Source organism: Gavia stellata, chromosome 11, assembly GCF_030936135.1.
Source record: "Gavia stellata isolate bGavSte3 chromosome 11, bGavSte3.hap2, whole genome shotgun sequence".
In the NCBI taxonomy this organism is placed as follows: domain Eukaryota; kingdom Metazoa; phylum Chordata; class Aves; order Gaviiformes; family Gaviidae; genus Gavia; species Gavia stellata.
The window spans coordinates 29,537,851-29,565,740 of NC_082604.1; the positions used below are offsets into that span (position 1 = coordinate 29,537,851).

The following is a 27,890-nucleotide window of genomic DNA, read 5'->3' on the forward strand; positions in this document are numbered from 1 at the left end:
CACCTTTGATACTTCATCGTTGTGTGATTTTTCGAGAGCATGAGTTGTTCTGGTTATCAAGGGTGCTTTCACCTGAATATTTCTTCATCAGATGCCACAAAAGAGAGTCTAGGAAAACAAAGAAACTTGTGATGTGGAGCTAACAGTTCTGGTTTCAGCTAGTGAAAACTTGCAGAGTCAGTGAGAAGGCAAAGAAAAATATTTGCCAAGGACAATGTCGGTAACGCCTAGTAATTTGTCAGTCAATGGGACGAGCTTCTTTGCTGAAAATCATAGCATTATGGATAACCCTAGCGAGCAGAGAACTTTGAATGTCTTTCTATTCTGCTTGACTTTTATCATTGCATTCACAGCACTTCTGGGCAGCATTTATTCACTAGTTTCCCTGCTGAAAATGCAAAACAAAACCACAGTTTCAATGGTTGTGACCTCTTTGTCAATAGATGATCTGATCAGCGTTGTGCCAGTGATTATTTTCATGCTCACCCAGTGGTCAAGTGATGTCGTCCCCCAGCCTCTGTGCACCACCTCAGCACTTATATATTTATTCCAGGGCATTTCTGGCAACCTGAAAGGGTCTCTTATAGTTTCTTACAACTTCTACACCGTCAACAAAACTGAGACAATGAGCTGCAGCACTTCTGAGCGACGCGTGAGCATGGTATGGGCCATTCTTACCATTTGGATTGTCAGTCTGCTGATCTGCATTTTGCCTCTCTGTGGTTGGGGCAAGTACATCCCCACCTCCTGGGGTTGCTTCACTGACTGTGCCAGTTCCTACATCTTGTTTTTATTCGTTGTCTACTCGCTGTGCTTTTGCCTCCTCACAGTGCTGTCTGTTCCTCTAACTTACCAGCTGTTGTGCTCAGATGAGCAACAGCTATTACACACTGATTACCAGGAAATCTCTCGAGGCTACATCACCCCTGGGACACCTGCAGGATGCAGTACTGCTACCCCATCTCTGTCACCGGTGGACCCTGTGGATAAAACCCTGAAGCATTTCCAAAACACATGTCCAAGCTCGGAGGCAGTTTTTAGGAAAGGTGTGGCTGGGAGTGGTGCACTTGAGCCCCGTTGCCTGAACAGCATACAGAGCAGGAGCTTCACGGTGGGCTTTGCCCAGAAACGATTCTCGCTGATTCTTGCATTGACAAAAGTCATTCTCTGGCTTCCAATGATGGTAAATTGTCAGATTGCTTTACTTTCTAATGTTTTCTTACATTTAAATGGGATGTGAGTTGGTGTGCCATGTATTGAATCAGATGAACAGCAGCCATTGCAATTGTTCCTTATAGTATAGTTTGTGCCAGCAAAAGTCCTTTTATGCAGATCTGTGTCACTCCATGAATTCAAGTGGCTTTCAGCAGGTTTAGCAGAGTCTGATGCATCAGTATGTTACTCTGTCATCACATCATTTGTATCACCTGAATACAGGGATGAATAAGGTCCACCCTTTTGTATTGCCAGCTGTCTGACAAGCATTTGTTCAGCGTTATGGGGTCTGTGAATTGTACTATGCTAGCTCTTCCACCCCTCCTCACAGCTGTGAGTCACGTCCTTTGCCAGACTGGTTAAAAAATAGGAGTTTGTTAGAAAAATGAGGTTCGCTTGCATTTTTGTAATCTCTGTAGCAGTGGGGGGGTGGAGGGTGGGAGGGAGTGCTGTCCATGCGCGTGCACCTGTATATTTGGGAACAGGTACGTTCGTGTATAATTAGAAAGGGGTCTGTTGAGAACACGGAACATGGGTCTGGGGCAATGTTACCCCTGTCCCTGGGCTGTGTATAGACTCAGCACCTGAGCTTCTCTCAAGGGAAAGAGGCATTACAGAGCATCTGCAGCCCAGCCCTGTGCGGTGCTAAGTTCTCCCTCCTGTTCCCCATCAGGAGCTCCTCAGTACCATGCAGGAGAGACTGAGCTGGCAGTCTCTTCTAAGTTGCTTGGATTGTGAGTTGCTTGATTTAATAGTGCTCAGGCATCTATATTTAGCTTAAGCAAGGGTTTTTCTGAGAAATGCAGAATGAGGAGAGCCTCTCTCAGTGTGTTTTCTCCACTCTCTATTAGAAACAAAATTGTTAGGCTCAGCAAACGTTAATGACAACCTGTGCCTTTTAGTTGTGTCATATTCATAGTGAGATGTTTATTCCTGGAAGTATCTCATGTGCCTGAAGTGATTTAAATTTCAAAATGCTCTGCCTTTCAGATACAAATGGTTGTCCAGCACATCACTGGTTTTCAAAGCCTTTCGTTTGAGACACTTAGCTTCCTGCTGACTTTGCTGGCTGCCACAGTCACCCCAGTATTTGTCCTGTCAGAACACTGGATCCACCTGCCCTGTGGCTGCATCATTAATTGCAGGAGGAATTCGTATGCAGTGTCTTCAGAAGAGCTCAAAAGTAAGTATGGAAGGGTGACACGCAGCTGGGATGTATCTTGTAGTAAAGAGGATAGGAAGTTAGTAACAGTACTTTGTACTCCTTGGAATCATTTACCTGAATTACATAGACATTATTCAGAATAACATATGAGACTCACAGAATTAATGCAAGACAGCTGGATGGAAATAGTGGATGCTGAGGCACAGAAGCTTGCCTGATTTTCCCAAGTCACTGTCAGATCTTTTAGCAGGGTCTGATGGACTCTGAATCCTAATTTTGCTCTCCTCTCCTACCCTGGGAAAGATGTATCTACCAAAATCTGACATCTGCTAAAAAGTTTGGGGGGGGGGGGGGGGGGGAAGGTGCTAATTGCGAGCAAATTCTAAGGAGAGGAGCTATTGTTTGTACACCTGCACTGTAGCTACTAACCAGAAATCACAGCGACACCAATAAGCAAATAGCAAAGGAGGTGATTTATGGGAGGGGCCTGTATCTGTGTTCATGCCGCTCGTTGAAAGCTGAGGAACTCCTACACAGTTTTTGCCTGAAAATATTTCCCTGCATGTTTATAAAGTTTACCTTGGTGTAACAGAGGATGCCAGACCTTCACTGGTAACCTTCTTGGAATCTTCTAAAGCCCTGTTTTTCCCTGGGCCTCCATGTAGAACTAGCTGGAGGAATCCCTGCACACGTTGACTCTGCCACAGCCTGTCTCCTGCAGTTACACGACTTTTGTTCTTTTCATAAAGAACTTGATCATGTGGTAATACTCAGTGAGAGAAACAGAAGACAAAAGAAGTACAGCTGTCACTCACTCCATGAACTTATCTCTAGTGAAAAACACATTTAGGCTTCTGCGAACATGAATAACATTGTCATATTTGTGGCTAAAAGACTGCATTGTGCTTTCCTGTAAATTTCCTGGCCACAGTTACTTAGGAAATACCTTGATCTCCAATGTTCATGTATCCGCACAGATACATCCGCACAGATACATATACTGCATTTCCAATTACAAATGAAAATATGTTTCCAGTAGTCTGCACATATCTTCATACATGTTTCCTTTCTGGGACAACTGAAAATGTACGAATTTAAGAAAAATTCAGCTGTTCAGCAGTAGGTTATTATGGAAAGGTTGAAGGATAGAAATCTGCCACAGGATCTTAAATATATCTGTATCTGTTAGATCTCTGTTAACATATAATAAATACGTTCTGTTAAAAATATCAGTAAGGAAGCCTACGAGGAGGGAAGATAGAGCAGTAGCTGATTTTTTTGTTTATGATCATGATTATTATCAAGAATAACTTTAATAGAAGAATAATTTCAATTTCCTATTTATAATGCTGCAATTACAGTTGTATATAAAATGATAGATTTAGGCATTACTCTTTCGGAAGTGAGAGTTGCAGTGCTAGAGTTCGGTACAGTTGTCCCTTGAGGCCCAGTCCAAGGGGAATTGAAAGTGCTGGCAAGTTTTATTCAGAAAGTTATAGAATAGAATAGAATAGAATAGAATAGAATAGAATAGAATAGTTCGGTTGGAAGGGACCTACAAGAATCATCTAGTCAAACTGCAAAAGTTAAGAGCTAAATACTATTCTCAAGTTTTAATGCCATGACTGCAAAGGTCAGAATTTCACCCATAATTATATATGATCTAGTAAGCACACAAATTGTTGAGTAGAAATAGAGGCTGTATAACTGTATCCTCATACCTTTTATTTTATAATTTAGCATGGAGGTTTGGTGGGAAGATGATTTCATTAGTTAGATAAAAGGCACTTCTTCAGTTACTACATAATGGAAGATGAAAAGGGGAGGATGAAGAATCTCAGGTGATTTGTGTTAGGAGGAAGATGAAAGTGTATAAATAATGATTGAGAATTTTTATTTAATTGTTCAATTACTGTGTAAGGTTAGTTGGCGCACTGAATTTAGACTGGAGAATATACAAAAATGTCATTGTGTAAATACTTCAAATATTTATTTTTTTATTGTAGAATTCTGTTTTTCTTGCTTGACTTGATATTGAAGGTTAGTTATAGAGTCTCAGAAATGTTTTACCATTTTGTACAATTTTTCACGTTTGGGAATATAGCTGAAACAGGCTGTGAAAAAAAGTATTACAGAATTTAAATATTTTCTTCCTGTGTGTATCCCATAAAACATCATGTATCATGTGTTTTTGAAAATGGCAAATAATCTGCCAGTTTCTGGGGATCCATTAACTTTGGAATGTATAATTTCTGAAGTCATGAAGGCGGCAGTATAATAACATACTATCTGAGAAGTCTCTTCTCAACAATTCATTCTTTTTATGGATAGAAAATTGTCTGTTTCTAGCAGTAGTTAAATAATTTATTCCGTGCTTTAGAATGTCATTTTCATTGTGTCTGTAATCTCATTTTTCTTCTTGGTTTTGGCTCTTTTCACGTGACATTTCTCTCCTTTCTGCTTAGCCAAACGTAGGGGTTTTGAATTCAACCTGTCATTCCAGCAAGGTTATGGAATCTACAAAATATCCCATGAAAACCGCCACCACCACGACGGCGATGGTAAATCTACGTCTTCTAGCAACCTGGTGAGCTACGACTGCGATAACCCCCAAGAACCTCGGCGAGGAAGCGGCGACCCGCCCTGCTCTGGGCATACGGCGTTCAGCACCACGGCCCCGGCGGACAGCTCCCGGGGCGCCCCGGCGGGACCCGAGGCCCGGCGAGACCCTGGCCAGGAGAGCGGCACCGACCGCCGCCTTCCTGACGAGCTGGGGACCTTTACAGGAGAAGAGGTCAGGAACTTCGATAAGTCGGCTTTTTCTGAAGGACCAGAGAGGAGGTTGTCTCATGAGGAAAGCCGTAAACCTGAACTCACAGACTGGGAATGGTGCAGGAGTAAGTCAGAGAGGACCCCTCGGCAGGTAAAATACGAATTTGCCCTTATTTTTTTCTGATCATAAGAATTACCTTGCAAAAAAACAAGAATAGTTTTTTACTTACATTGAAATTACTATTAGTCCTATTGGTAGTGTAGTTACTTTTAGTAAATCATACTTGGCATTGTATACTTTAGTAACCACACACCTATTTGCAGATTCTGATCCTGCAGTAATTTCTTGCTTGTCTTCTTAATTATCAGGTTTTAATTATTATTACTGTTTTGTGTGCACCTGCCTGATCAGTATATGGTAAGAATTCATTATGAATTGTGTTAATTCATCTTAATGAATAGGAATTTTCTCTCCAAAAGATTACATTTTCAAGAGTATTTCCAAGCATCTGGTGACTTCTTTTTGTCATGCTTACATTTTGGGTAGGGGAAAAAAGAGAACTGCAAAACCAAACAGGAATGATAAGTCCACAGATAAATGCAGATTTCAATCTGGGCACAAAGATTCCTAATAGATTCCAACAAAAAGATTCCAAATATTATATTGTTCATCCCTTTCCTTTAGATTGTGGACAGTTATTGGGAAGAAGAAATTCTGAGAAATGTATTAGTTTTCAGGAGCTCTGAGAGAAAAGTGAAGGTGGAGTCATAATGCATTAGCACTTGAAATTGAAAGACTTGTTAAAGGTGTCTGTAACCTCAGCTTGTGTAGTTCTTTGCACAGAGGTTCTGATTCTGCTCTCTCACATTTGCTGTGCACTGTATTGAATCCAACAGAGCTTTTCACAGGTTGGGAGGAGTATCAAAAACCACAGCCTTTAAGGACATACAGTCTGAAATTAATAGAGAGAGCTCCCATCTTGCTATGTGACACTTTCACCTAAAGGTGTGTCCTGTTGAATGTACCACCATTGCCACAAAAGTTGGGGTTTGCTTTCAGTTACCAGATTGCAGGCTTATGGTCTGTTCCAAGTGCAGAGTCTTCATTTGCCTGTTCCTTGCCATGCTGATAGTGGCATATCAAGAACAGCAGGGTCACTGATTTCCTCAGCTTGGAGGTCTTTTGGTTCTGCCATGACAAACCTCGTTGTTAGTGCCTGTACTGGGAGGGTCTGTACTGGCTTCTGACTAGAGTTGCGATTAGCACTAAAGAGTTGTGAGAGAGAATTGCCCAAAACTGCCATTTGCAGACTGCAATTGGATCCAGCAAAAGGACAGCTATTATCTCATGTAAGAACATGGGCTTAAAGGAGAACTGCCAAGCTTTACTTTTATTTTCTATAATCAGTGTTTGTTTAAGGGGCAAAATGTCACGACAACTACTGCAGGTTGAATGGTCTTAATGAAAGAAGGGAAAGATTATTAGCCATTCCTTGTCAACTGTCTGTTAAGCAGGCAACGAGTATGACGATTTTCTGTCTCCTAAAAATTCATTATTATGAACCAAAGGCCAAACACTGGCATGAGGCCCCAGGCGAGCCTGCATATCTGTAGTGGAAATTGAAAGGAGCAACAGCTGTTTATCCCTGTGGAATTTACGTGCTGCTTTCATCACATACTGGACTCTAAAAAGCGTCTCAGAGTGGCCTAAGGAGTGAAAAGAGGTAATACTGTATCATGCAGTTACCTTCCTCTCTGTGCACATTTCCCATGCTATGGCATTTATGCTCCAGTACACAATTTTGGTCGCATAAATAGTGTATATGATGGTCTTCTGGCAGCACAGATGTATACCCATTTTCAAGATAAACCAGGGCAGTTCTGTGTACATGTAAGTACAGCTTTCATGTTTTATATGTGATACAGTCACAGGTTCATATTGCTGCTGCAAATTGACCCTGAGACAACTTAAAATGTTAGTTCTGCCTGCTCACCTTTGTAAGTTTCCCCTGGTGGAATCCAAAAGGAGCCAGTATCAGCTTTTGATTTATCATGCATGAGCAAGCAGGAAATACATGCAAAAACATGAAGTAGTTTAAAAAATATTTTATTACCATTTGAGTAATAAATAGTAATACAATTTGAGGTTAAGTTTTCATTTTATTTGATTAAATTTCAGGAGCTTTTGTAGTATGTGGCAAAATTACTGTTTTCTTCTGCTGTATTTGCACACTGAGAAGTTCACATTGGCCATAGGAAAAGTGTATCTTCAGTTTGTCTCTAGGATTGTGACATTGAGAGAAAACAAGAGTGTGTATCTCTCTTCTGAGGAATGAACAAAAACCTACTTGAAAACTTAAATGCTCAGGAGGATGATTTTATATTTGGGGAAAGCTGTTTCCTGTGTCATCGGGAAGCAGTTATTCTCCCACTGTCCTTCAGTGGTCACACAAACTAAAGTATCAGTCGCCTGTCATAGGGGTTTAAGCGTCTCCACTGAAATAAGCAGAAGTCTCTGTAAATCTGAGAACACGTTTCCAGGTGATGCAGTTGCATGTTTATGCCCTATTCAAGGCCAATGGAAGCCAGCCAATAATTTTCCTGGAAGGCGTGGTTTTTCCCAAGCTATTCTGCCAATGGTTGGAAGGGGAAAGTTGCATTAGGGAAGTTGAATTTTAAGGTCCGAATGGGAGGGAAGGACTTGACCTTGCCTGGGTTGCGAGAACCCTGTCTTCCAGAGCACGTTCTGAGTGGGCTAAGTGAGACTGTCATGCTTTTCTAGCATTTCCTGCAGAACCGCCGCTTCTGTTAATCTTTCCAACATATCACTTCAGTGAACTCCACAGTCAGTACAGTCTCTCCTTGTTTATTTGAATCCTGATACCTGCTGATGCCTAGAACCCCAGTCCTTCCTCCCACCGCAACCCCAAGGTGATGCAGGAGGCAGGAATTTGGGGCATGATGAAGTCAAAAGCCAAAGCCAGTCTGCCTGGCTGAGTGTTAACTAAACTCTGAGGGTTTGAGTGTGCACTGTGGAATTCAGTAGACATTTGGCGTTACTGTCGGCAGGAGTGGGGTTAGAGCCTATGTGAAGTCCACAAGACAGGAGCTGCAGAAGGCTTTAGGTTGGAAAAGGACCTCTGGAAGTCACCTAATCCAACCTCCTGCTCCAAGCAGGGCTGACTTCAAAGCTAGATCAACTCGCTCTGGACCTTTGGCACATACATAGGTAAGATGTATAAAATGTATTTTATATCTAAATAAGATCCCCTCTCCCTCTGATAAACACAATTTTATAAATCGAGTCAAAGTAGGAATTTGTTTGATATTTCAGATCTGATTGATCATCCCTTTCATGAAAAAGCAAATATTCACTCTGTTGCAATGTGCAGTGATGAACTACTGTGTTTGTGGGCAAAAGTAAATGATGACTCAGCCTGGTTTTAATCTACTAGTTCTTGCTAACCCCTTGTGTGCCATGTATAGTTTGGTTAATAAAGTCAGTATATCACTAGGTTCATCGTTAACTGTGGCTCTCCTTGTAGTAGTTTCCAGACGGTGTTTAAAAAAAAAAAAATTTAAAAATTCCTTTTCCCATCTCCTGTGGCTGCCATTTCAAATTGCCAGACCTATGACTTCCATTACAGCAGGTACGGGCATCTCTTTGAGAAGCGGCTGGCAGTGACTTCATGTGGATGGCTTTATTTGCCCTGGGGCTTTATATGTGACTTTTAGACATACTTCTTCACTACTTGCATTACAAGGAATCCCAATTCACCTTTTTCTGACCGTTTCCAAGTTACAACCCAGTGTGCAGTTGCCAGGCATTAAGGGTCCTATGGTCTAAAAGTTCAAGGCTTCTAAGTTACAGATCTCAGTGTTTCTGACATTCAGCACAAGCTTCCAGAGCTTCACAGCGCTGACATTTGCTTTGCTGCTGAAAAAGGGCAGAATATGAAACTCCAGCAAGCATTGTAAAAATAACTTTAATGCATTTCTCAGATGTATGTTGGATGAAAGATCAATTTGGGACAAACATTAAATAAGTTGAAAGCCATCCCTTTTATTTATCCTGTCTGAAAGTCCCTAAAGCTAAGAAAAGTCACTTTCTCCTCATCACTGTCCATTTCTCACCTTTGTTAAAAAAGGAATCTTTCCCTAGCATTTATTGGCCATATACTTCTGCTTGATTTCTCAATTAAGCTATCTAACTGGGGAGAAGGTACCAAACCTTACAAAGAAATGGATGATTATCCTAATAGGGTAAAAGTTCCTCATCTTCAGTACTTTCAGACTATAAATGCTTGATCACAGAAATAAATATAGATGTTCTTATTAGAGTACTTCCAGCTTTCATTTCAATAAGCAGAACTTGTAATAACTTACAGTAGGAGGAAGAATAGTAATTACACACGGATTTTCAGCTTAGCTGTTAAGTGATGTGGTGAATGTGTCCTTACATGCTGAATTTTCCCGTAGCAAAGGCATAGATGCTCGGCATAAGAACTTGAGGAAAACATAATCTCGGTCCTTCTGCACATACTTGTTGAAGAATGGACAGTGAGTTGTCTTTTAGAAAATTAGAATAGATTTTTCTCACATTATAATTTTTTATCATTTCTGTTGTACTACCTGGTTTGAAAGCTTTTGAAATTAAGAGCTCCCATGATAGCCCTGTGAGAGCTGAGCCAGGGTGCTCCATTTCCCTGATGCTGTTATTGGTGTTCCCCCTCCTGTTGTTGTGCCTCTGTGCTCCTTTCACACAACCAAACAATTTGCAGTTCTGCAGCAAAATGGAGAGCGTGGCAGTAATCAAATCTAGAAAGTACCATGCTGATTGAAGTTACAGTTGGGAGAACTACAGTCAACTTCAGCCAGGTACTGAAGAAATCATTGTGAGAATTGCTGTTGCTGAATGAGTAATATGATGTGTATTGCTGTAGCTGACGGGTGTCCCATTTGGAGTGAAAACTGCTTTGCCAAGTGCAATAAACCAGAACATTTTGGTCAGGGACAGAAAGGTGCAATAATCTCATCCTGATCCCCAAACAGCAGCTAGCCAGGCATACAAATTTTTCACAGAGGACAAGTATTTCTTACCAGCAGGACAAGTAAACCCTTTACAATATAATTCTACTGCTTCCATCAGTGCGTCAGCATTGATTCTGCTATGCAGATGAAGCACCAAGCAACTGCCTCAGTCTTCGCCCGGTGCTGGCCACGGCATTCTCCTGTACTGTACAGGTCAGCAGAAATGGGCTGCGTGTCACCATGTTTCTCAGGGCCTGTTGTCATGTCTTTTTATTAATCATTCTCACAGCCACTTTGAGATGGAACAGGAGAGGAGAGAGAAAAGGGAGATGAGGTGTAGTGTGCAAATAAAAACAGTCTTGAACAAGCATCGTTTCATGAAAGAATAATTACCCAAAGTTTCTTTGAGAAGGCTCAGGAGGAAAAGGAGTGACATACTGGAGAACAGTACAGTCTGAGCATGCTGTGGTCCAGAAACAAACCCAGCGCAGGTCCTGCTCAGTGTACCCGTGGCAGCAGTTTTATCCTTTACAAGGTCACACCTACTACTTCAGCCCTTCAAATGGCACAAATTACCTGGGAGACAGCCTGGCTTGAGGAAGCTGTTGGCCGAAGTGGCAGTGACAAGAATCAGAGCGGGCTGTGCAGCATGGTCTGATCACCATTTCAGTAGAGGGATGGGTATGAAGGGAAGGGAAAGGCAAGGAGGGCTTCTGCCACAAAAGAGGACGCATCCATGCTTGTGTTTTCTTTGAGGGACCTGTCTGAAACACAGAGACGTGGCACTCATGTTAAAAAAAGCCACGAAGCATTAAAAGGTATACTGTTAACTTGAAATAAATTCCGCTTTCTCTGTAGACCCTATTATTTAGTGTTGTTTATGTAAGGAAACATAGTTAGGATGTATACTTCTGCTGCAGATCACCTTAAGGCCATGTCGAATTCCAGAGTTCATAGCAGTGAGTGAGATTTTTACTGGCATTGTTTTATAAAATTGACATTGTTTAAAGAAATTTTTGTGTGTGTGTGTGTGTGCGTGCATGTTGGTTTATATTAAGCTGCTTAATTAGTTGCGCTGTTTTTGTAGGTATCTGTAATGATCTGGAGGTAGAAATACATTGATCTGATAACATTAAAACTATGCTGCTGCTGCTCGGGAGATGCAGTGCAGCTGCGTTCCATGCAGTGCGCTTGGTCGGCACATTCCTTCTGAGAGGGCAGCAGGGACTGCGCCAGCTCTCCGTTACCTTGCAAGTTGTATTAGCGGAGAACTGGTGATGAGATCTTGCAGCTATTAGTTTTGTGCTTCTGTTTACTCAGAACTCGGGTAAAAACAGAGAAAAGCAGGACAGGAAAGAGAAAGTTCAGTCATGTGCGTGAATGTAGTTTAGAGTGAAAGGGCTGTATGTCTGCTCTGACAAAAAGCACTCTCCAAAGCCACTGAAATAGTGCTGGTCAAATGCAATACAATTCAAAAAAGATCCATCTTCTTTTTTTAGCCTTCTTTTTTGAGGAGTGTCTAATTTACTGTATACCATTATTATTTTTTTTCAGCGTTCGCTAATTTATTTCAGTTCCTCACCCAGTCTTGTGCTATTAGCCAGTTCCAGTGACTGTACAGCGGCTGCTTTTCAAGCTTTTAACAGACCGCAAAAAAAAGTTACCGCAAGAGCACGGTATGAAGCGTTCTGGTTTTTATTTCCAGAAACACCCATACTTGCAGGCTGTTTTCCCTTCTACTTACCAACAAAACCTCTGATTATTTTGCAATACATCTGCTATAAGTTCTGCCTGTACTGGCAATACTTTAAAGTTCTCTGCAGTTTTTTGCAGGCTGCCATCAAAAAGAATTGACCTAATCTCATGGAAATGAGTTGGTCCCTTGCCTGATCATAGACACTGCTGCTCTCACTGAGAGTTGATCCTAGTTCTGGTCTTAAAAAAATTGGGTTACATTAGGAGTTTATGTAGTGGGTTGAGTTCCACAGGCAGCTCCTCTACTCCTGCGGCTTTATGCTGCTGACAATCTACTGGTTTCTTCCGCAACCCAGATGCATGTAATATAAACACTGTGAGGTACTAAAACTGGAGGTCTAGGCTCGTGGAACTGCAGTGTCTCTAATACGTTCCCTCTGCCAGGGAGGAAGACGATGTGTGAAGTAGCAGGCACTCTGCAGTGCCCAGTTCTCCTCTTCTCTGCTCATTAATCTGCTGGTTCCCATGCTGGGAGGGCCCAGGGGAAGGAACCCTGGACTGAGCTGGAGATGGGAGTCTGCTTGCTTGGCCAGTACTGAATCCTCTTGAGAATATAGAGGGGAAGTGGAATTTAGCTCTGTCCTGCACATCATCTGGATAAACTCTACTGAGCTTCCCACAAGTCAAGTTGGGGCAAAATACACATATAGGCCAGTGGTACTACGAGCTGCTGCTGGCTGCGATCTCCGGTCACAGCACAGTTATTAATATCCAGCAGAACGAAAGTTTGATATGGCTCTGAATGACAGCAGATCCTTTGCCTGCCAGTTGCCTGGTTAGAGACAGTTTTGTCTTCACTTTCTGGAAGGAGCGCAACACCAGTGCCACAAAAAGTCAGTAGAGATGCAATGTTTGCTTGTTACTTTTTCTGTCGTATCGACTGGCAGTCCATTGGGTGGAGTAGGAAGAAATGTCTGATCAGATGAGGCTGAGCCTGAGGCAGATGTTGGGAGTTTCCCTGCCAAGACTTCAGTGCTGGCACTGAAGAGCAGCTGGAGCTGGGATGGGGATGGGGGGGGGGGGCGGGGGGGGGGGCTGGTAGAGCCTTTCTGTGTAGGAGAGAGGACATGTACAAGAGGAGGTGCTAGGAAGGAAAGGGAAGAGACAGCTGCTCCCTTAGGCTACTGCAGTAAATCCATCCTTGGAACTCCTTTTGTAAATGCTTTTATCCTTACTGTGTCACAGTCCTAAAGAAATGCAACAATTTCCTTGGCTTGTGTTTGGCCTTTCTTCTAGTTTACTTTTATTTTCATAGCCAGAGCCTGATACATTGCTGCACTGTAGGAGTACTGCAAGTGGCAGTACATTCGTTTCAGCAGAACAAAACCCGATGGCAGCTGAAGGGGAACATTACAGCATGGCTCCCGGTGACTGAGAAGCAGGTGGAAGGAGCAACACGGCATAATAAGTGTAAAGCACATTAATGAGGACATATATTTCTTTAATACTGGTTTACATATTAAAAGACTTTGGACTGATGTACCTTCCTGCATGTCATGTCCACTTTTTTCTTCCTTTCTTTAGCACTTTGCAGTAAATGTACTCAGCCCTTTCACCTAAAAGCTGTAGCTTTGCCTCTGTTTCAACCCGGGGAAAATGAGCGCAAAAGTGAAGCTTCTGTAAATCTTGTCGTGCTGCAAAGCTAGTACATGGCAGTGGCTGTGCTGATGAAGTGAAGGCAGAGGTGGGAATACTGGGTGAAGTACTGTGTACTAAATCACAGTGCTTACAGGCAAAAATATCCTCTTGGGCTGAGGGTAGGGACATAGCTGTCTTTTTCCCATTAACACTAATGGAAGTCAAGAGGCTGAACCACACGCCGTGCCCTGGAAATGTGTCCCCTTATGTTTCTGTCTTACAAAGCCATCTTGTACATTTCCTCCCAGTTTTGCTTCTATAGCAGGAGGTGTTCAGAGGTGTTAAATGGTTATAGTCATCGTGCTGATGGTCATATATGCTATTCTCTCAGTTACAAAGAAATGTTAAATTTCCTAATTTGCTACCCCCAGACTTACAGTGTACGTTGGGCAGATTGGCCCAGTGTGCATACCACTTCTTATCAGTAACACAAACCTCTGAGGCAAAAGACTTGCTGAAATCTTACTGAATTTTGTGTGATGATTTCCATCTTGCTTGAAGGATCCAGTGAAAGGCTTTGCATCTCTAATGCAAAGTTAATGGAGTAAGGATCTAGGACTGCTGGTCTCCTCTCAGTGTTAGGTCAGATACAGCTGGAAATAGTGTCTGGTGCTCTGGTATGACCAAATCACTCAGCTGCACTGTGATTAAGAATTAAAATGTGGAGACCTGTGTGGTTGGCTGAAACCTGGACAGCCACCTTGACAAAAGATAGTTAGTTTCAGCTGAATGGAAATTGGCCAGCATTGAGGACTCTGTGGTTTGAAATTTAAACCCTGCCAATAACACATGCAACTGGATCCTTGTGAATATGATTTTGCTGATTTTAAAGTTATCTGATTCACATAGTGAGATAAGGGCATAAGGATTTCACAGTTAAACACACAGTCCTGCAGTTACTGTAGAGGTGGTCCTCACTGACAGCCTCTTCACACACTGTACGAGGGGTGAGAGTTGCAGGCTGACCTGCCGACTGCACGTTAGCAAGCAGAGGCGTGATATTGGACTAGCGTTAAAAAGTACAGCTCCCCCTAATAAACTAACCTCTTGCCTCAGATAATAAATTGGGGTTGCCTTTGGAAGTTGGAAGGTCAGAAGCAGATGTGGGTAGATTACCTTTAGCAACTCAAACTGTATCAAAATGGTGAAAAAAATCCAACCATGTTTTACTGAAGTTTTCACTAAGTTAGTCAACAGTGGGTCTGATCCAAAGCACTCCAAGTCCAAACATCCCAACTTTTAGTTAGGTAAATCTTCCATTATATTTAGTGGGGCTTTGTCACAGTCTGCATGAAGCTTTCATTTGAAAAACTGCTGGCATTTCATATGTCTGATGCCAGCAACCACTCCAGTACTTCAGGGGAAGGTAACTCTTAGCAGGACTGAATATTGTTCAGTGCTGTCCGCTGAGAGGAGGGACAGTGCATGCCAGCTGGTCTGCACTGCTCACTTGCCTGAAGTGATTCAGGGAAACAAGGGACAAGAAGTCCATCCTCTGAGCAACACGTGATACTTGCAGAAGGCTGCCTGTTTTAATTTGTATTGTGAAAGCAGTATTTTATATTCTGTCATTTTCAGACCTTAAATAAGCAGTGAGAAAGGTATGAATTACTTTGATTTAGCTTTTTGAAGAGTAGGGTGCCAGACAATATATATGATGCCTTTGATTTTCTTTTGAAGCTATGTGCTACTTGGAAGATAGCACTACCTTGGAGTGATAGTAATGATGCCGTAGCTGGTTGTCTTCTCATCGTCTGTTCTGTGAGTAAAGAGTTACTCCATCAAAGTGATTTCTCTGGAATAAAAGTGGCATGAAAGGAGAATGAGGCAGCGGGTTTTATTTAATACCTATATAGGCTAGCTATAATTGAGAGGGAGGGAAAAAAATGGTACTTGTCATTTCTAACTCTTGCTCAGCTGCATGTTTGAAAGATACCTTTAACATCTCATAAAATACCAGTGTATCTCCCTTTCCTAAAGAGATTGAGTGTAAATATGTCATGTATTTCTTTACCTATACTTAAGTGCCTTCCGGCAATAGAAATCTCCCAGGCTTGCAATATGCTACAGGCTTTCTGATTTTTTTTTTTTCTTTGACTTGATACCTCATCTATGGGTTGCCTCAAGCAAACTCTTTCAAGAGACTCTCTGTATAGAACCTGTTTATGTACCCTGCAAAGAGAAAGAGGGGGAGGCTGTGTAAGTTATTTCACTTAGGAGTCAGCGCTGTATCTCTGTATGTCTGCAGTTTGAAGTTTTTTTAGCAGTGATAAATACATAGGATCTTTGTCACTCCGGGAAAGTTGTAAACATTCCAGTAAACACCAGGCACAGCACAGAAGCTGAGTTATGAATGGACTTGAAGGTTGTGTTTGCTTTCCACTGGCCTATACAACCGTACCCATGCTCGTCTGTTGTGATGTTCTCATCTGGTGTCTTCCTGCAGGTGGTGGTCCCTTGGTTGGCAAATCAATGTAGCATTTCACCATCATCTTCTAACTTCTCTGCTTGCAGTTAAACTTCAGTTGGCACTCTGTTGAGTTGCACGAACAGGAGAAATACTGAGAGTAGAAACATTTGCCCGGGAGGGCAAGGCTGAATATACGCAAGATCCTATAGCTCTTGCCTCATGCTGGCATCCCAGTGTGAAGCAGCTGGTTTCCTATGGCTGCTGTTTATTCTGTCTGGTTCAGATAAATAAGCATCAGCTTTCCGATGTGTTGCTTAAGCAGGTTTTTATGAATGCTAGTATACATGCATACACGGAACTAGAGAAAAGAAATAAAAAACTGGACTGTGGAGGAGTAATGAGGATAAATAAGCCTTGTGGAGCTGACCAATGACACTGTGTATCAGAGGCTCTTACAGGAATCAATCCTGCAAAAAGCTGCCACTGATTGATACCAGTGTTCTTTCTCTGAGAGAACAGACAATGCTACAAACAAAATCAGTATTACACTGACCAAGGGATCCCTGTACTTTGGCTCTAATGCCACTTAATGGAATAGGAGTTACAAAAGCAGTGCAATTTAGACACCTTCCAATAAAGCCATTACGTTGTAGGCTGATACATTCTCCATTTCTTAAAGGCTTGTGCTGTTCTTCAGCATATTTTTCTGCATTATATTTTCATAGTAAGCAAAAACACCATTTCAGTTTAACTTCTGAATACCTGCAGTTCAGCAGAAAGCCTGTTAGTATGATGCTTGCAAATGAACTTAGAACTTTTTTCAGGATGGGCAGTACACACATCAAATAAACTTCACCAAGTCTGGTGAAAAGGTTGAGGCCCCGTTTTGCAGCTGTTACAAAAAAGAGAATGAATGTCAGCAGATCATCTCCTGTGCAAAGAGTGACTACTTCCTGGTAGCAACATGATGGAGAGAGCTGGACCAGACATCCCAAGCTCTGATTTCTGTACCCACCACATGCTGCCCAATAGACCTCTTCTCTCTTCTGCAGTGCCAACCTTCTGCAGCGATTAGCCTTGTCAGTCAAGACTATAAGAAGTCATTTTCAAACATTCATGGCTGGAAAGCTTTGGCAGATATATGTATCTGTGCAAAAGCCATGTTCTTTAGAGTGTGATATGCAGGTTGCAGAGTTGCACCTTTCTAAAGCAGGGAATGTCAGTTCTGTGCACACTAACACTGCTTTAATTGTGGTCCAGTTGAAAAAACCCTTATTACTTGAGACTGATTGATACTGTGCAGTGGAGGTGCAGGGATGGAGCTCTCTCTACAGCTAGGAGCAAGGTGCTAGCCTCATTCTGCTTTTAAAAGCTCAGGTAGCTTCTCCGCCTGTCTCTCTGTATGAACATAGGTGTACACATAGACCATGACCTTAGCCTTCAATTGCGTGGTCAGTTGTTGCCGACATTCACTGTACCGTGTGAGAACACCGCACAGATAGAAATACAAGAGCCAGAATTAATTTACCCAGGTAGCCACAGTGCTGGCATTTTTATACTTCCAGGTGCATGACTTCACAATTCCTCTAGTGTAGATTTTGAATAATAGCTCTGTTTCTCAAGCGCACCCCAAATATTTATCTTCATGCAAATAATTAATGCTGAATTTTTCATTCTGCACACCCTTTTTTACCTGAAAGTGCAAATAAATTATTAGAAATCTTTATAAATATCTCACACTGTGTTGTGAGAACAAATGCACAGAATTACATAAGACCAAGTCTGTACTTGTTATAAAAATCTTACTAAAAATAACAAACATACAAATCAAACAGGCACTCCCATTTTCCCAGTTATTTTTGAAAGATCAGTGTAGGATATGAGATAGGTGTCTGTAAGGCAAAAAATTCAGTGAAAGCCAGACATTTCAGGGAATCCCATCATGCAAAGCCAGTTTGCATACTGAAGAGTTGTTTCTTGTAAAATCAGCTATTCTGTCTGTGAGGAAGACTTATTTAAACATAATAGATTTGAAACAGCAAATCTTTACATTAAAATACAGATTGTTTTTAACAATTTTAGCATGAGTAGCTGCAGAGCATCTAGACTGCTGTAGGACACCAGCGATTACAGACAACGGAGAAACTGAAGCTCATGGCAGATGACTCCCATGAAGCCCAGCAGTAAGGAGAGCCATGGACTCATCTGAACGGCCTTCAAGCCAGGCGACTTCTGAGCTTCTGTCCGTGCTGCACCCATACTGCAGGAGGTCACTAAAGGTGCCATGTGCATTATTTGTGGAATATTAAAGGGCTTTCTGTTGAGCTCATTCACTTCAGCCCCAGACAACCGAGTACCGAAGTTCTGGTACGTAGGTACAAGTATTCTTACCTTGGATGCCTCTGTTGCACTTTCTGTTACTAATTTGCTCCACGTAAAGGTCTGTCCACGTCGGGCAGGCCAGTGACAAATACCGGTTTTCAGGTTATCTGGGGTGAGCTTGATATTCTTGTCATACCCGATTAGCTCTAAGTTTACTGCAGTCAGCTTCTCAAAGGGCAAATCATTGCAATTTTACTGCAGCCAATTTTTATTTTTAGGGAAGTGGAAGACTAAGCCTCTGTTTTAAAATAAACAGAAAACACATTGTCTCTGGAAAGAAATGTTGGGATCCTTACTGGAAACATTCTAAAAATAGAACTTTTCAACTAGAGTTATATTCCTCCAAAGTAATTAGGAATGCAAACTCATTAGAGCTTTATTTGGATGGCTGATATTTCTGTTTGGGAAGGCGGCATGGCCCAGTGGGAGTGGCATTGGACTGGGACACAGCGAAACCTGCCGTCGGTTCTTGGCTCTACCGCTGCCATTCAGCAGGCTTGGGAGAGTCGCTCTCCCTTCTGGGACCTCACATCAGAGCTCTCCTACCTTTTCCAGAGACGAGATAGACACTCTAATATGATCTCTGCTTCACTGAAACACTAACGTTACACCTACCTTATTATTCCAGGGCCCGCGATTCACAACATTTGAAAATGAGGAATCGTGAGGCAGAGTCTACAAAATACCTTGTGCTTGAGTCCATTGCCCAGACACAGGCCTGTATAATGAGTTGACATGCCTTGGGGTGTCCCAAGGTCCCCAGCTGCTGCTTCAGGAGGCTGTAGGTCTCCCATTAGTCCTCTGTTATATTTGAAACTTTTTTGAGGATATCTTGAATCCTCTAAGACATCTCTGATGGCACTAGGCAACCATTTCTGGGCAACTAGTTCAGACTTTAAATGTCTGAGTACGCAGCCTTCTTGCATAGTCAGGGAGGATAGCTCCTCACTTAGGTGCGCTGGAGTATCCTCCAAACAAATTTTCTCCTTCCCCTTGATCACACAGGAATTCCAGGCTCTTAGGCATTTCCTTTCTTCCCCCAGTTAACCTTTTTTTTCTCCACTGGCCTTTACCATATTGCAACAGCAATTTATTGTCTTTAAAATCAAACTGAGCTGTGGGCTGCGTGAGCCACCGTTCAGGTCATGTAGCTCTGAACAGGTTATCTTCAATTTCAGTTGCTAACAAGCATTACCTAGCTAAGGATCCACTTCTAGAACAGAGTCAGCTTTGTTCTCAGGAGATGAAGTACAAGTTGATAACCATGTTTGGAGAATGGAGCTGTTCGTGCTTTCCTTTCCCTGCTGTGCAGTCATTTGCTCCCTGAAACAAAAAATTACCAGGAAATCCTGGGAAGTGTATGCTTATCCAGACAGGACGATGGTTTCTGCAGGGGCTAAGCACTGGAGAACTGGGACCGCTGAGTTTAAGATCCTTGTAACAGGATGAATCCTGTTACACTTAATATAAAATGCAAAAAGTATGTAGAAATGTTTGCTACTTGAAATACTAAAATGTTAGCCTTAAAGAATTTTCTAGGCTTCGTCTAGCAGAATAAATTCTTGATCACTTGTAAACTAGAGTTTTAAATTATTTTGAACATCACATGTAAATACATCAGAAACCGTATTCAAAGTTGATTGCGGTCGTACATTCCTGACTTCCTATAAGCGCCCAGCTCTGCAAATTGCTCATAACTCCTGCAGACGCTAAAGAGAAGCAGAGGGAATGCCATACACCCTTGGGAGGCACTTACCAGCATGCAGAACGAGGCTCTGCTTTGGCAAGTGATGAAATGAATATTTTCTTCAAGTGTACTTGCAGCTTAATACCCCTTTATTAATATTTCATGTAAGTATAACTATTTCATGGCAAACCAGATAGAAAAGGGGGTTTTTCTTGGTTTCTGCCAGTTTGCAAGGAGAGTTACAATAACAGATTCTGTAAAAGTTAGCTTTCCCTTTCCATCCCTTCCCCCTCAAAAAAGCCATAGGGATCAAAAACTTATTTTCTGTTCAGGGAAGGCTGCGGAGTTTCTAGGTTCCATAAATGGTAGGATCATTTAAAAACTGTAAGTCAGATGGCTCCTGGTGGGCCCTTTCTCACTGCTTTGAACATTTCCAAATTGAAACCTTTCTGGCAGGTCCCGTTGCCCAGCCGCTGTGGGGCTCATTACGTCCTCCGCAGGGGCTCAGTTCTCCCCTGTGTGACAGTAGCTTTCCCACGGTGAATCCGTCTCAAACTCTGCTCAGGCAGCCGGAACAGGACAGGGGAGCCCGGTCTTAAACCACAATGATTATGAGGAAGGTTTGCCTCATAGCAACAACAACTTTCTGTCTTCTGTGAAATCTGGAAGGTGGATGATTTAATTTAATAATGAAAGGATGTGCTTTATCAATTATGCAGAGATTTCTCTGTTCAGAATGCATGAGCACTCCTTAAGGAACAAGTACATTTGTGATTTATTTCATTGTAGTTTTTTGTCTTTGCTTGTTAAAAATGCATGTACTGGTACATGTAGTCCTCCAGTGAAATCCCTGTCCCAGATTCTAACAGACAGAATAGCCTCCAGCCATCTCGGGCAGGAGCTGCACAGAGGGTATGCCCTGCGGTAGGACGTGATGGAAATAAACACTCTCCACAAAAAGTAAAACTAGGCAAGGGAAGGGCCAGCTCCCGATGGAGGAACTCATGGCAAACATCACAGCATTAGTGATCCTGCAGCATTCCCGAGTGACAAAATGCGTTTGGATATATATTAAGCAACTTTGAAAATGATCAACTTGCTGTTTCTATGATGCAAACCTGCAGAAAACAGTCCTCCAGAGGGATAGCTCAGATTTAGTGCTGGTCTGCAACTTTTATGAGACCTGGCAGATATTTTGTGGGATTCAGTTAAAGCTGGCTTCAGCTTTGATTGGGGAATGCCAGGGTTTTTTTAATTGAAACATTTGAGCATTTCCAAATTGAAACCTTTCCTTGAGTCCTACCAGAAATTAAGAAATTAATTGTAAAAAGGCAAATATTTTATATACATATATGCATGTGTACAATGGATAAATACCTGTGTCTATGCATGTGTGCACACAGGGAAAAAATATCTGTAAGTGGATGTAAGAACCAGAAGAGACTTAATTTTATATTTGCTGTGTCCAAGCAGATAAGTGTCTGATCCTTCCTTCACCTCTCCTAGTTGAGAGTGAGTAAAGTCTCAGAAAGACAAGTCTTCACTTCACAGGATCAGAATCATTGATGGCAAGGCTTCCTTGTCCCGTGAGGTTACTATGGATGCCAAACTGGTATGGGATGCATGAGAGTTAGAAAGAATGCACTTCAGCTCTGGCATGTCTTTGTGGTAGTACTACAAATCCCGGTATAACTAATTCCAATAAAACAAATGCAATACTGGAGTTGTAGAAGAATTTCTACATTTTATTCAGGAGTAATTACAATTATATATGTGTGTCTAATACGCTGCAAAACTGCTGAGACACAAAAGCTGCAAAATGGCACTTCAGTTGAAAAGATAGGATTTAATTTTATTTCACACAGCTCTTTACCTTTATGCTAGTGCCCGATTCCTGCATGCACTGTCAACAGCATCAAAATGTTGTCTTTCTGAAGACGATCCAAGAAACAAGTGGCTGTAAGTTTTCTGTACCTTCTTAAAAACATCTTTGTAGAAGTGCTTTAAAAAGAGAACACATAGCATAAATTGTGTGGGAGGACTTAATACGTGTATTTCTTTTAGAAACTAGATTTTCTTTAAAATACAGGAATACAAGCATGTGGGCAAAATTGTGGGAAGAGGTCAGTGGAGCAGTACCCTTTCAAAAAGCATTTTGGGCCCAGGCTGTGGAGAGTGAGGTGGCAGATGTTCAGGAACACCACAGTAGATCTTCTATTTTCACTGAAGTAAAAATTAATCATAACCCTTCTACAACTGTGGATGCTCTTGTTCACACTAAAATAATGCAGAGATGAGATACAGAACTTGGATGGATGAACTTAAGGCCACTGTTAAGCGTTACTGAAATGGCTTCCTGTTCCTATGGCTTTAGAATTCAATTGCATTGTAAGGCTTAAAATCAGAAAGCTGAACTGTAGGTAACAATGGGAGTGGAAGATAAAATACTTCTTCACAGGATATACCAGTGTAGTCTGGTTTGCTGATAGATTCCTATTGATTGCCATGGATGTGTCATAAGAAGCAAAAATGGGTATTTACTAATGCTACCAAGGACAAGATAAGGGTCACATTCTGTTCTCATTAATAGTAATTTATACTGAAAGTAATTCCAGTAATAATTGATTTTACCTGGCTATACATAAAACCAGGAATTCATTCTTCCCTCTTTTAGACTAACAGTGTTTTTATTCGTAGCGTTTTTCTGTTGGGCTGCTTGACTCTGGAGCGAAGCTTGCAAAGCAAGCCCAAGGCGGGTGGCAGCTCTGAACCCGGGAGGGAGCCTGGCTGTGGTGTTCAGTGCCCTGCGCGTTGCTGAGGAGCTGAGGGGCTGGATCCAGTTCTCAGTCGCTAGCCCCTTTCTGGCTCTGGTGCAGAGTCCTTTCAGGTACTCTGGCTGCCAAGAGATGGTCACCGTCTGTGACCGCAGTGTCTCCCCTCCAGCGTGGAGCACAGAAGTCTTCCTGGGGCTGTGGCCGTGGCCAGCCACGGTAGTGCTAGTTCCCCTCAGCACTTAGCGGTGAGTTTTCAGTTCAGTGGCTCAGGTTTCTCCTCAGGCATTATTTCTGCCTTCCCCTGTCATGTAACTCCAGGGTTTGATTTAATTTTGAATAAACTATGCTTAGTAAGTTCTGTAGTGTCGCATAAATGCTGCTTACTTTTTTTCAGTAATTAGTTGGACTTTTTTAAACTTTGAGCATTTTGCATTGGTGATGAATGGGGTTGTCCATACAGGGGTACTTGGTCAAAGCTTGCAGTGAATAGTCCCGTGTCCTTGCTACTCAGTTGCTGCACTGGGGGAGTTTAAGCTGTGATTTGAAAGCTGCTCCCTGCAAGGGCAGTCGTTACTAGGCAGGCGTCTGTCACAGTCACGGGTGCGTGGCATTGTGGTGCAAAGAGCGTTTGCAAAGAGGCAAATGGATTCTCTACTTGTAGAACCAGGTGAAGGCATCTGTAATTGAACAATATTTTTACTGGATTTTTTCTAGTGGAAAGTGACGTAGTTTACTGGCTTCCTAGTTAGTGACTGGGAAGTGGCATAGAAGACTCGGTATGTCCCTTTCACTTCTAAAAGTAAATACTGATTTCTCAACAGAAAACAGACTTTCAGAAAGAGCTGCTAAATCTGTGGTCGTTGGAAAATTTCTCATTCTCCAGAACTGGAGTATGCATTCCAGCGAGTGAGGATTACTCACTCTCCCTCCAGGTGCCTCAGACATATCCTCCATCTTCTTGATGTTCAGTCTGACAAATCTGCAGTGTTTTATTAAGTAGAATGTAACCTTGCACTGAAATAATCAGTTCTTATTTAACTTTTTTTTCATACTCTTTAGATGTCTTTCTGTATAATAAGTGCTGGTTTAGATTGTTCTTCAGACTCTGAGCTTGATTAACTACCAGAAATGCAGACACTCTTAACTGACCCTGCAAAGGACTTTCAGTGTTGATTGCAGAAACTAACCGGGGACTGGAAACAGCGCTATAGGGCTTGCATCCAACAGAAACAGAATTCTAAATGTGTGTTACCAAAATTGTTAGGTATCCAGGCTCGATCTATTGCAATATCCAAGACACTGACCTTGTGCCTCCATCTGCATTGCTTAGAACCAGTAGGCTTTGCCCACTTCGCCCTCCCCAGAGCTGAATTCATTGCTCTGTCCTCTGGGTGGCCTTTGTAAGCACCTGGGATGGAAGATGAGTGGACAAGAGCTTCCTCAAGCTGAGAAAACAGTTATTCTCACATCATTCCTTTCCTGGAGGAGTGTCCTAATTAATAATTACTGCAGAAAATGTAAGCGCCAACACCTAACTGCTTTGAAAAAAGGCTCCGTTGTCATTGTTTTGAAACAACGCTGCTGGTGCTTACCCTTAGGAGAGCTGCACTTGAGGGAGCCCCTGTAGCCGCCGTGGCTCTGTACTCAAACAGCGGCCAGGAGCTGGCAGTGAGCTGCCGCCATCTAACATTCACCAATCTAGGACCTTTGCTGGCTCGATGACACAGCATGATAACTGCCTCTGTAACTGCACATTGGAAGAACACTTGAGGACCATTTTTCTCTGACAGATCTATTAAGGAGACTAATACAACTTTGATTTCCTTCCAGCAGGGCAAGCCAGCTCCTAAGGCTTTGTCAAGCAAATTCCTTTGTTGAAGGACCACATTAAGTCACAGTCTGGCAAGATTTTTCTACGCGGTGAAACCTAATTTCCTTTTCAAGCTCTTTAGTGAAGGTGAGGTAATGTGGCACTTGATTTAGCTGTGTAGTTGTAACGTTGTGCCTAATTCAATAAAAGTCTCATCACAAGAGCATCCTTTAATAACCAGCAAATAATTGCCCTTCCCAGCTCCCTATGAACAATTTTGCCTTTCCAATTGGTATCCTAAACCCCTCTGTTCTTACTCACTTTCTCAGTTTTACTAGAAAGGAAACATCAAAGAGAACTGGTCCAAGTGGAAGGGGTCCTTTCAGTGCTGAAATAATGCTAGCACTTCTCCATACTGCCAATTATTAGACCTGGTCTTTCTGCCACTCCTCCTTTTCTTCCTCTCTGTCTATTCACACAGTTTGCACAGGACAGATCAGTACCCAGGAGGACAATATTGGAGCTTCTGTTTCCGAGGGTGAGCTCAGGGCATCACCCTGTAACTTGCCCGGGAAAGACTGATCCTTTCCGAAGACCAGGGTTTCTGTGGTTTGTCTCTTGGTTGCAGGTAGATCAATCACAACACTCACAAACGAAGAGGCATATCCTGCTCTCCTAGACAGCTGTCTCCCTCTCTCATCTTAGCCCTCCCTTGCAGGGACAGGAAGAAATGTGAGTGCTATCCAAACTCCTTAAATGCCTCAGACTTACACATCCTGATAAATCAGCTGTCTGTCACTTTTCCACCTCATGCGCTGATTGCTGCAATACTGTTTCTTACGCCCAAATCATCCAGAAAGTTACATGCTACTGAGGAGGGTCTGTGCGCACGTGTCTGTGTGTGTATTGAGGAAGGGCAGGCGAGGATGAGGTTTGGGCTGGTGATTTGCCCTGCCAGGCAGCAGCAGCGGGAGGTGGGGAGGCACCTTAGCTGGAGAGGGAACTGCAGCACAGTAAGAGTAAGGTTGGAGTTCACATAACAATGTGATCTGGAGATATTTGAGGTAGATTTAAAAGATCATCAACAGGTCCTGAAAGCAGCATAGCGACAGCAACGCAGAAGACTGTACAGGGTGATTCACCTTGCTTCCTGGCAGCTTTGCAGTACCCTCAGTGCACGCTTCTCCCTAGTGTCTGTCTGGGTGCAGAGCTGGATTCTGCAGCTTCCCCTGTTTTCAGTGGTCTTCTGTGTTGTGCATTTCCCTCTAAACCGGTGCAGCCCTTCCTCGTGACCTGCCCTGTCCCAAAGTCAGCACTTCACAGCCTGCTAAGGAGTCTGCTTTTGGCAAAGCTGCGGTTCATTTTAGTAGTATTTTTTAGTGGGTAAGAGCAAGTTTTCAAATGGTAATCTCTGCCCATCTCAGGACGCAATCAAAGCCCAACTGTAGCAAAGCAGATGAGGATGGAGCAATATATAAGCCCTCAGTGAGATTCTCCAGAACCTGAGTCTGGTGTTTGTTTGCTGTGTCTGTCTACTTCTGCCATCACTTTTGCTCTGTCCAACACGAGTCACTGAATGGACAACCTCCACAGTTAAAAATGAGAATCTTTATAGCGTGAGAGACACTCAGGATCTGTCCTCCAGCACCGCGGAAGGGAGTATGTAACAACCTACCACTGAGTCAGCTACCACAGTCCACGTAGGAGCAAGCCATGTCCTCAGTTCTCCACACAGGCACTTGCAGTGATTTCTCTGTGTAATACCTTTATTTATTTACAGCCTCTGAAACACTATTTTCATTGCAATTCTAAGAACTCTTGGTTTGAGCATGACCTTTAGTACTGCATAGCTGTAACTGAATTTTCTTTCTTTGCCTTCAAGCGTGGGAAAATTTCTCTACTGATAAATTCAGCTTTGTTCTAGAAAAGATGTCCCATATTGGCTTCTAGAACCACAGTGAAATGTGTTTAGGAGCAAGGTTCTGGATAGGCCCTCTGGCCATCAGGGTAAATCCTTGTTACAGATTTCCAGCTGATACCGTTGAGTGAACATTATTTCCACTATAAAAATAAAATGCACAAAAAAGTTCCTTGAATAATATCTGACCAGTGTTTTGGAAAGTTCAGCTTGGTAGCTGAGCCATCTAACTTTAGACACCTAAATTAGTTAAGACTAATTAAGACAGGGTGCCCAAGGGAGACACATGTTGTCAGCGCAGGGTCCTGGTTTTGAACAGTCCTCTGGTGTCATTTCTCTCCTTTTGGTCACTGTATGAGAAGCTTTCGGAGATCAGTATCCTGAGCTGATCTTAAGCAGAGTGAAAACACTTTCAGAGGTGCCTGTGAGTACTCGCTAGAGAGGTGCCTGCTAGTGCTGGCTGTCTCGTAGACAGGCTGCAATGAAACATTAAGTGTAGACTATTCTAATAAAGTGTGTGTGTCCATAAGCTGTAGCTGAGTCACAGTCACTTGGGACTTCACTTTTTATACTAAAATGTACAATTATGAAACACTTTTTTCTATTCTTTGAAGTTCGTAAATACCAGGTTTCTAAAATACTGCAAGGAAAAGTCTACAACAGTAAAATAAGTTAACAAACTAAGCATAATTGGCTTATTTATAATGGATTCTAACTTAAAAAATTAGCATTAGATAATGGTCATTCTTTCTCTTTTCAGCGATCAGGTACGGCCTTAGCTATCCCTCTGTGTGCATTTCAAGGAACTGTATCTCTTCAGGCACCCACGGGAAAAACACTGTCTTTATCTACATACGAGGTAAGCACTGAAGGGCAAAAAATAACACCCACGTCAAAGAAAATTGAAGTATATCGATCTAAAAGTGTTGGTCACGAGCCAAACCCAGAGGAGTCTCATAATACGTTTGCTGACACAAGTGTTAAAATTCATTTAGAGGTACTTGAAATTTGTGACAATGAAGAGGCCCTGGATACTGTGTCAATCATCAGTAATATCAGCCAGTCCTCCACACAGGTAAGGTCTCCATCCTTACGTTATTCACGGAAAGAAAACAGGTTTGTCTCATGCGATTTAGGGGAAACTGCCTCCTACTCCCTCTTCATACCATCAAACAATCCTGACAGCGATATTAACATATCAATTCCAGACACTGTCGAAGCTCATCGGCAGAATAGTAAAAAGCAGCATATGGAAAGAGGTGGTTATCAGGAAGAAATACAAATGTTGAATAAAGCATACAGAAAACGGGAAGAAGATGGCAACAGCAATTAA

General features: G+C 42.4%; 1 protein-coding gene across 1 annotated transcript; it reads left to right on the forward strand.

Moving 5' to 3' along the window:
• The first annotated feature begins 208 nt into the window (after nucleotides 1–208).
• GPR149 (G protein-coupled receptor 149) lies at nucleotides 209–27,890 on the forward strand. Its single transcript, XM_059822936.1, has 4 exons — nucleotides 209–1,183; nucleotides 2,206–2,398; nucleotides 4,846–5,303; nucleotides 27,318–27,890. Exons 1-4 carry the CDS (start codon nucleotides 215–217, stop codon nucleotides 27,888–27,890), a joined length of 2,193 nt encoding a protein of 730 aa, XP_059678919.1. The 5' UTR covers nucleotides 209–214.

Bases quoted from the DNA above. Each gene is read 5' to 3' on its own strand.
- GPR149 (XM_059822936.1), top strand. From the start codon at position 215: ATGTCGGTAACGCCTAGTAATTTGTCAGTCAATGGGACGAGCTTCTTT. The intron at 2,399-4,845 runs GTAAGTATGGAA...CTTTCTGCTTAG, and splicing joins GTCTTCAGAAGAGCTCAAAA to CCAAACGTAGGGGTTTTGAA. The intron at 5,304-27,317 runs GTAAAATACGAA...TTCTCTTTTCAG, and splicing joins CAGAGAGGACCCCTCGGCAG to CGATCAGGTACGGCCTTAGC.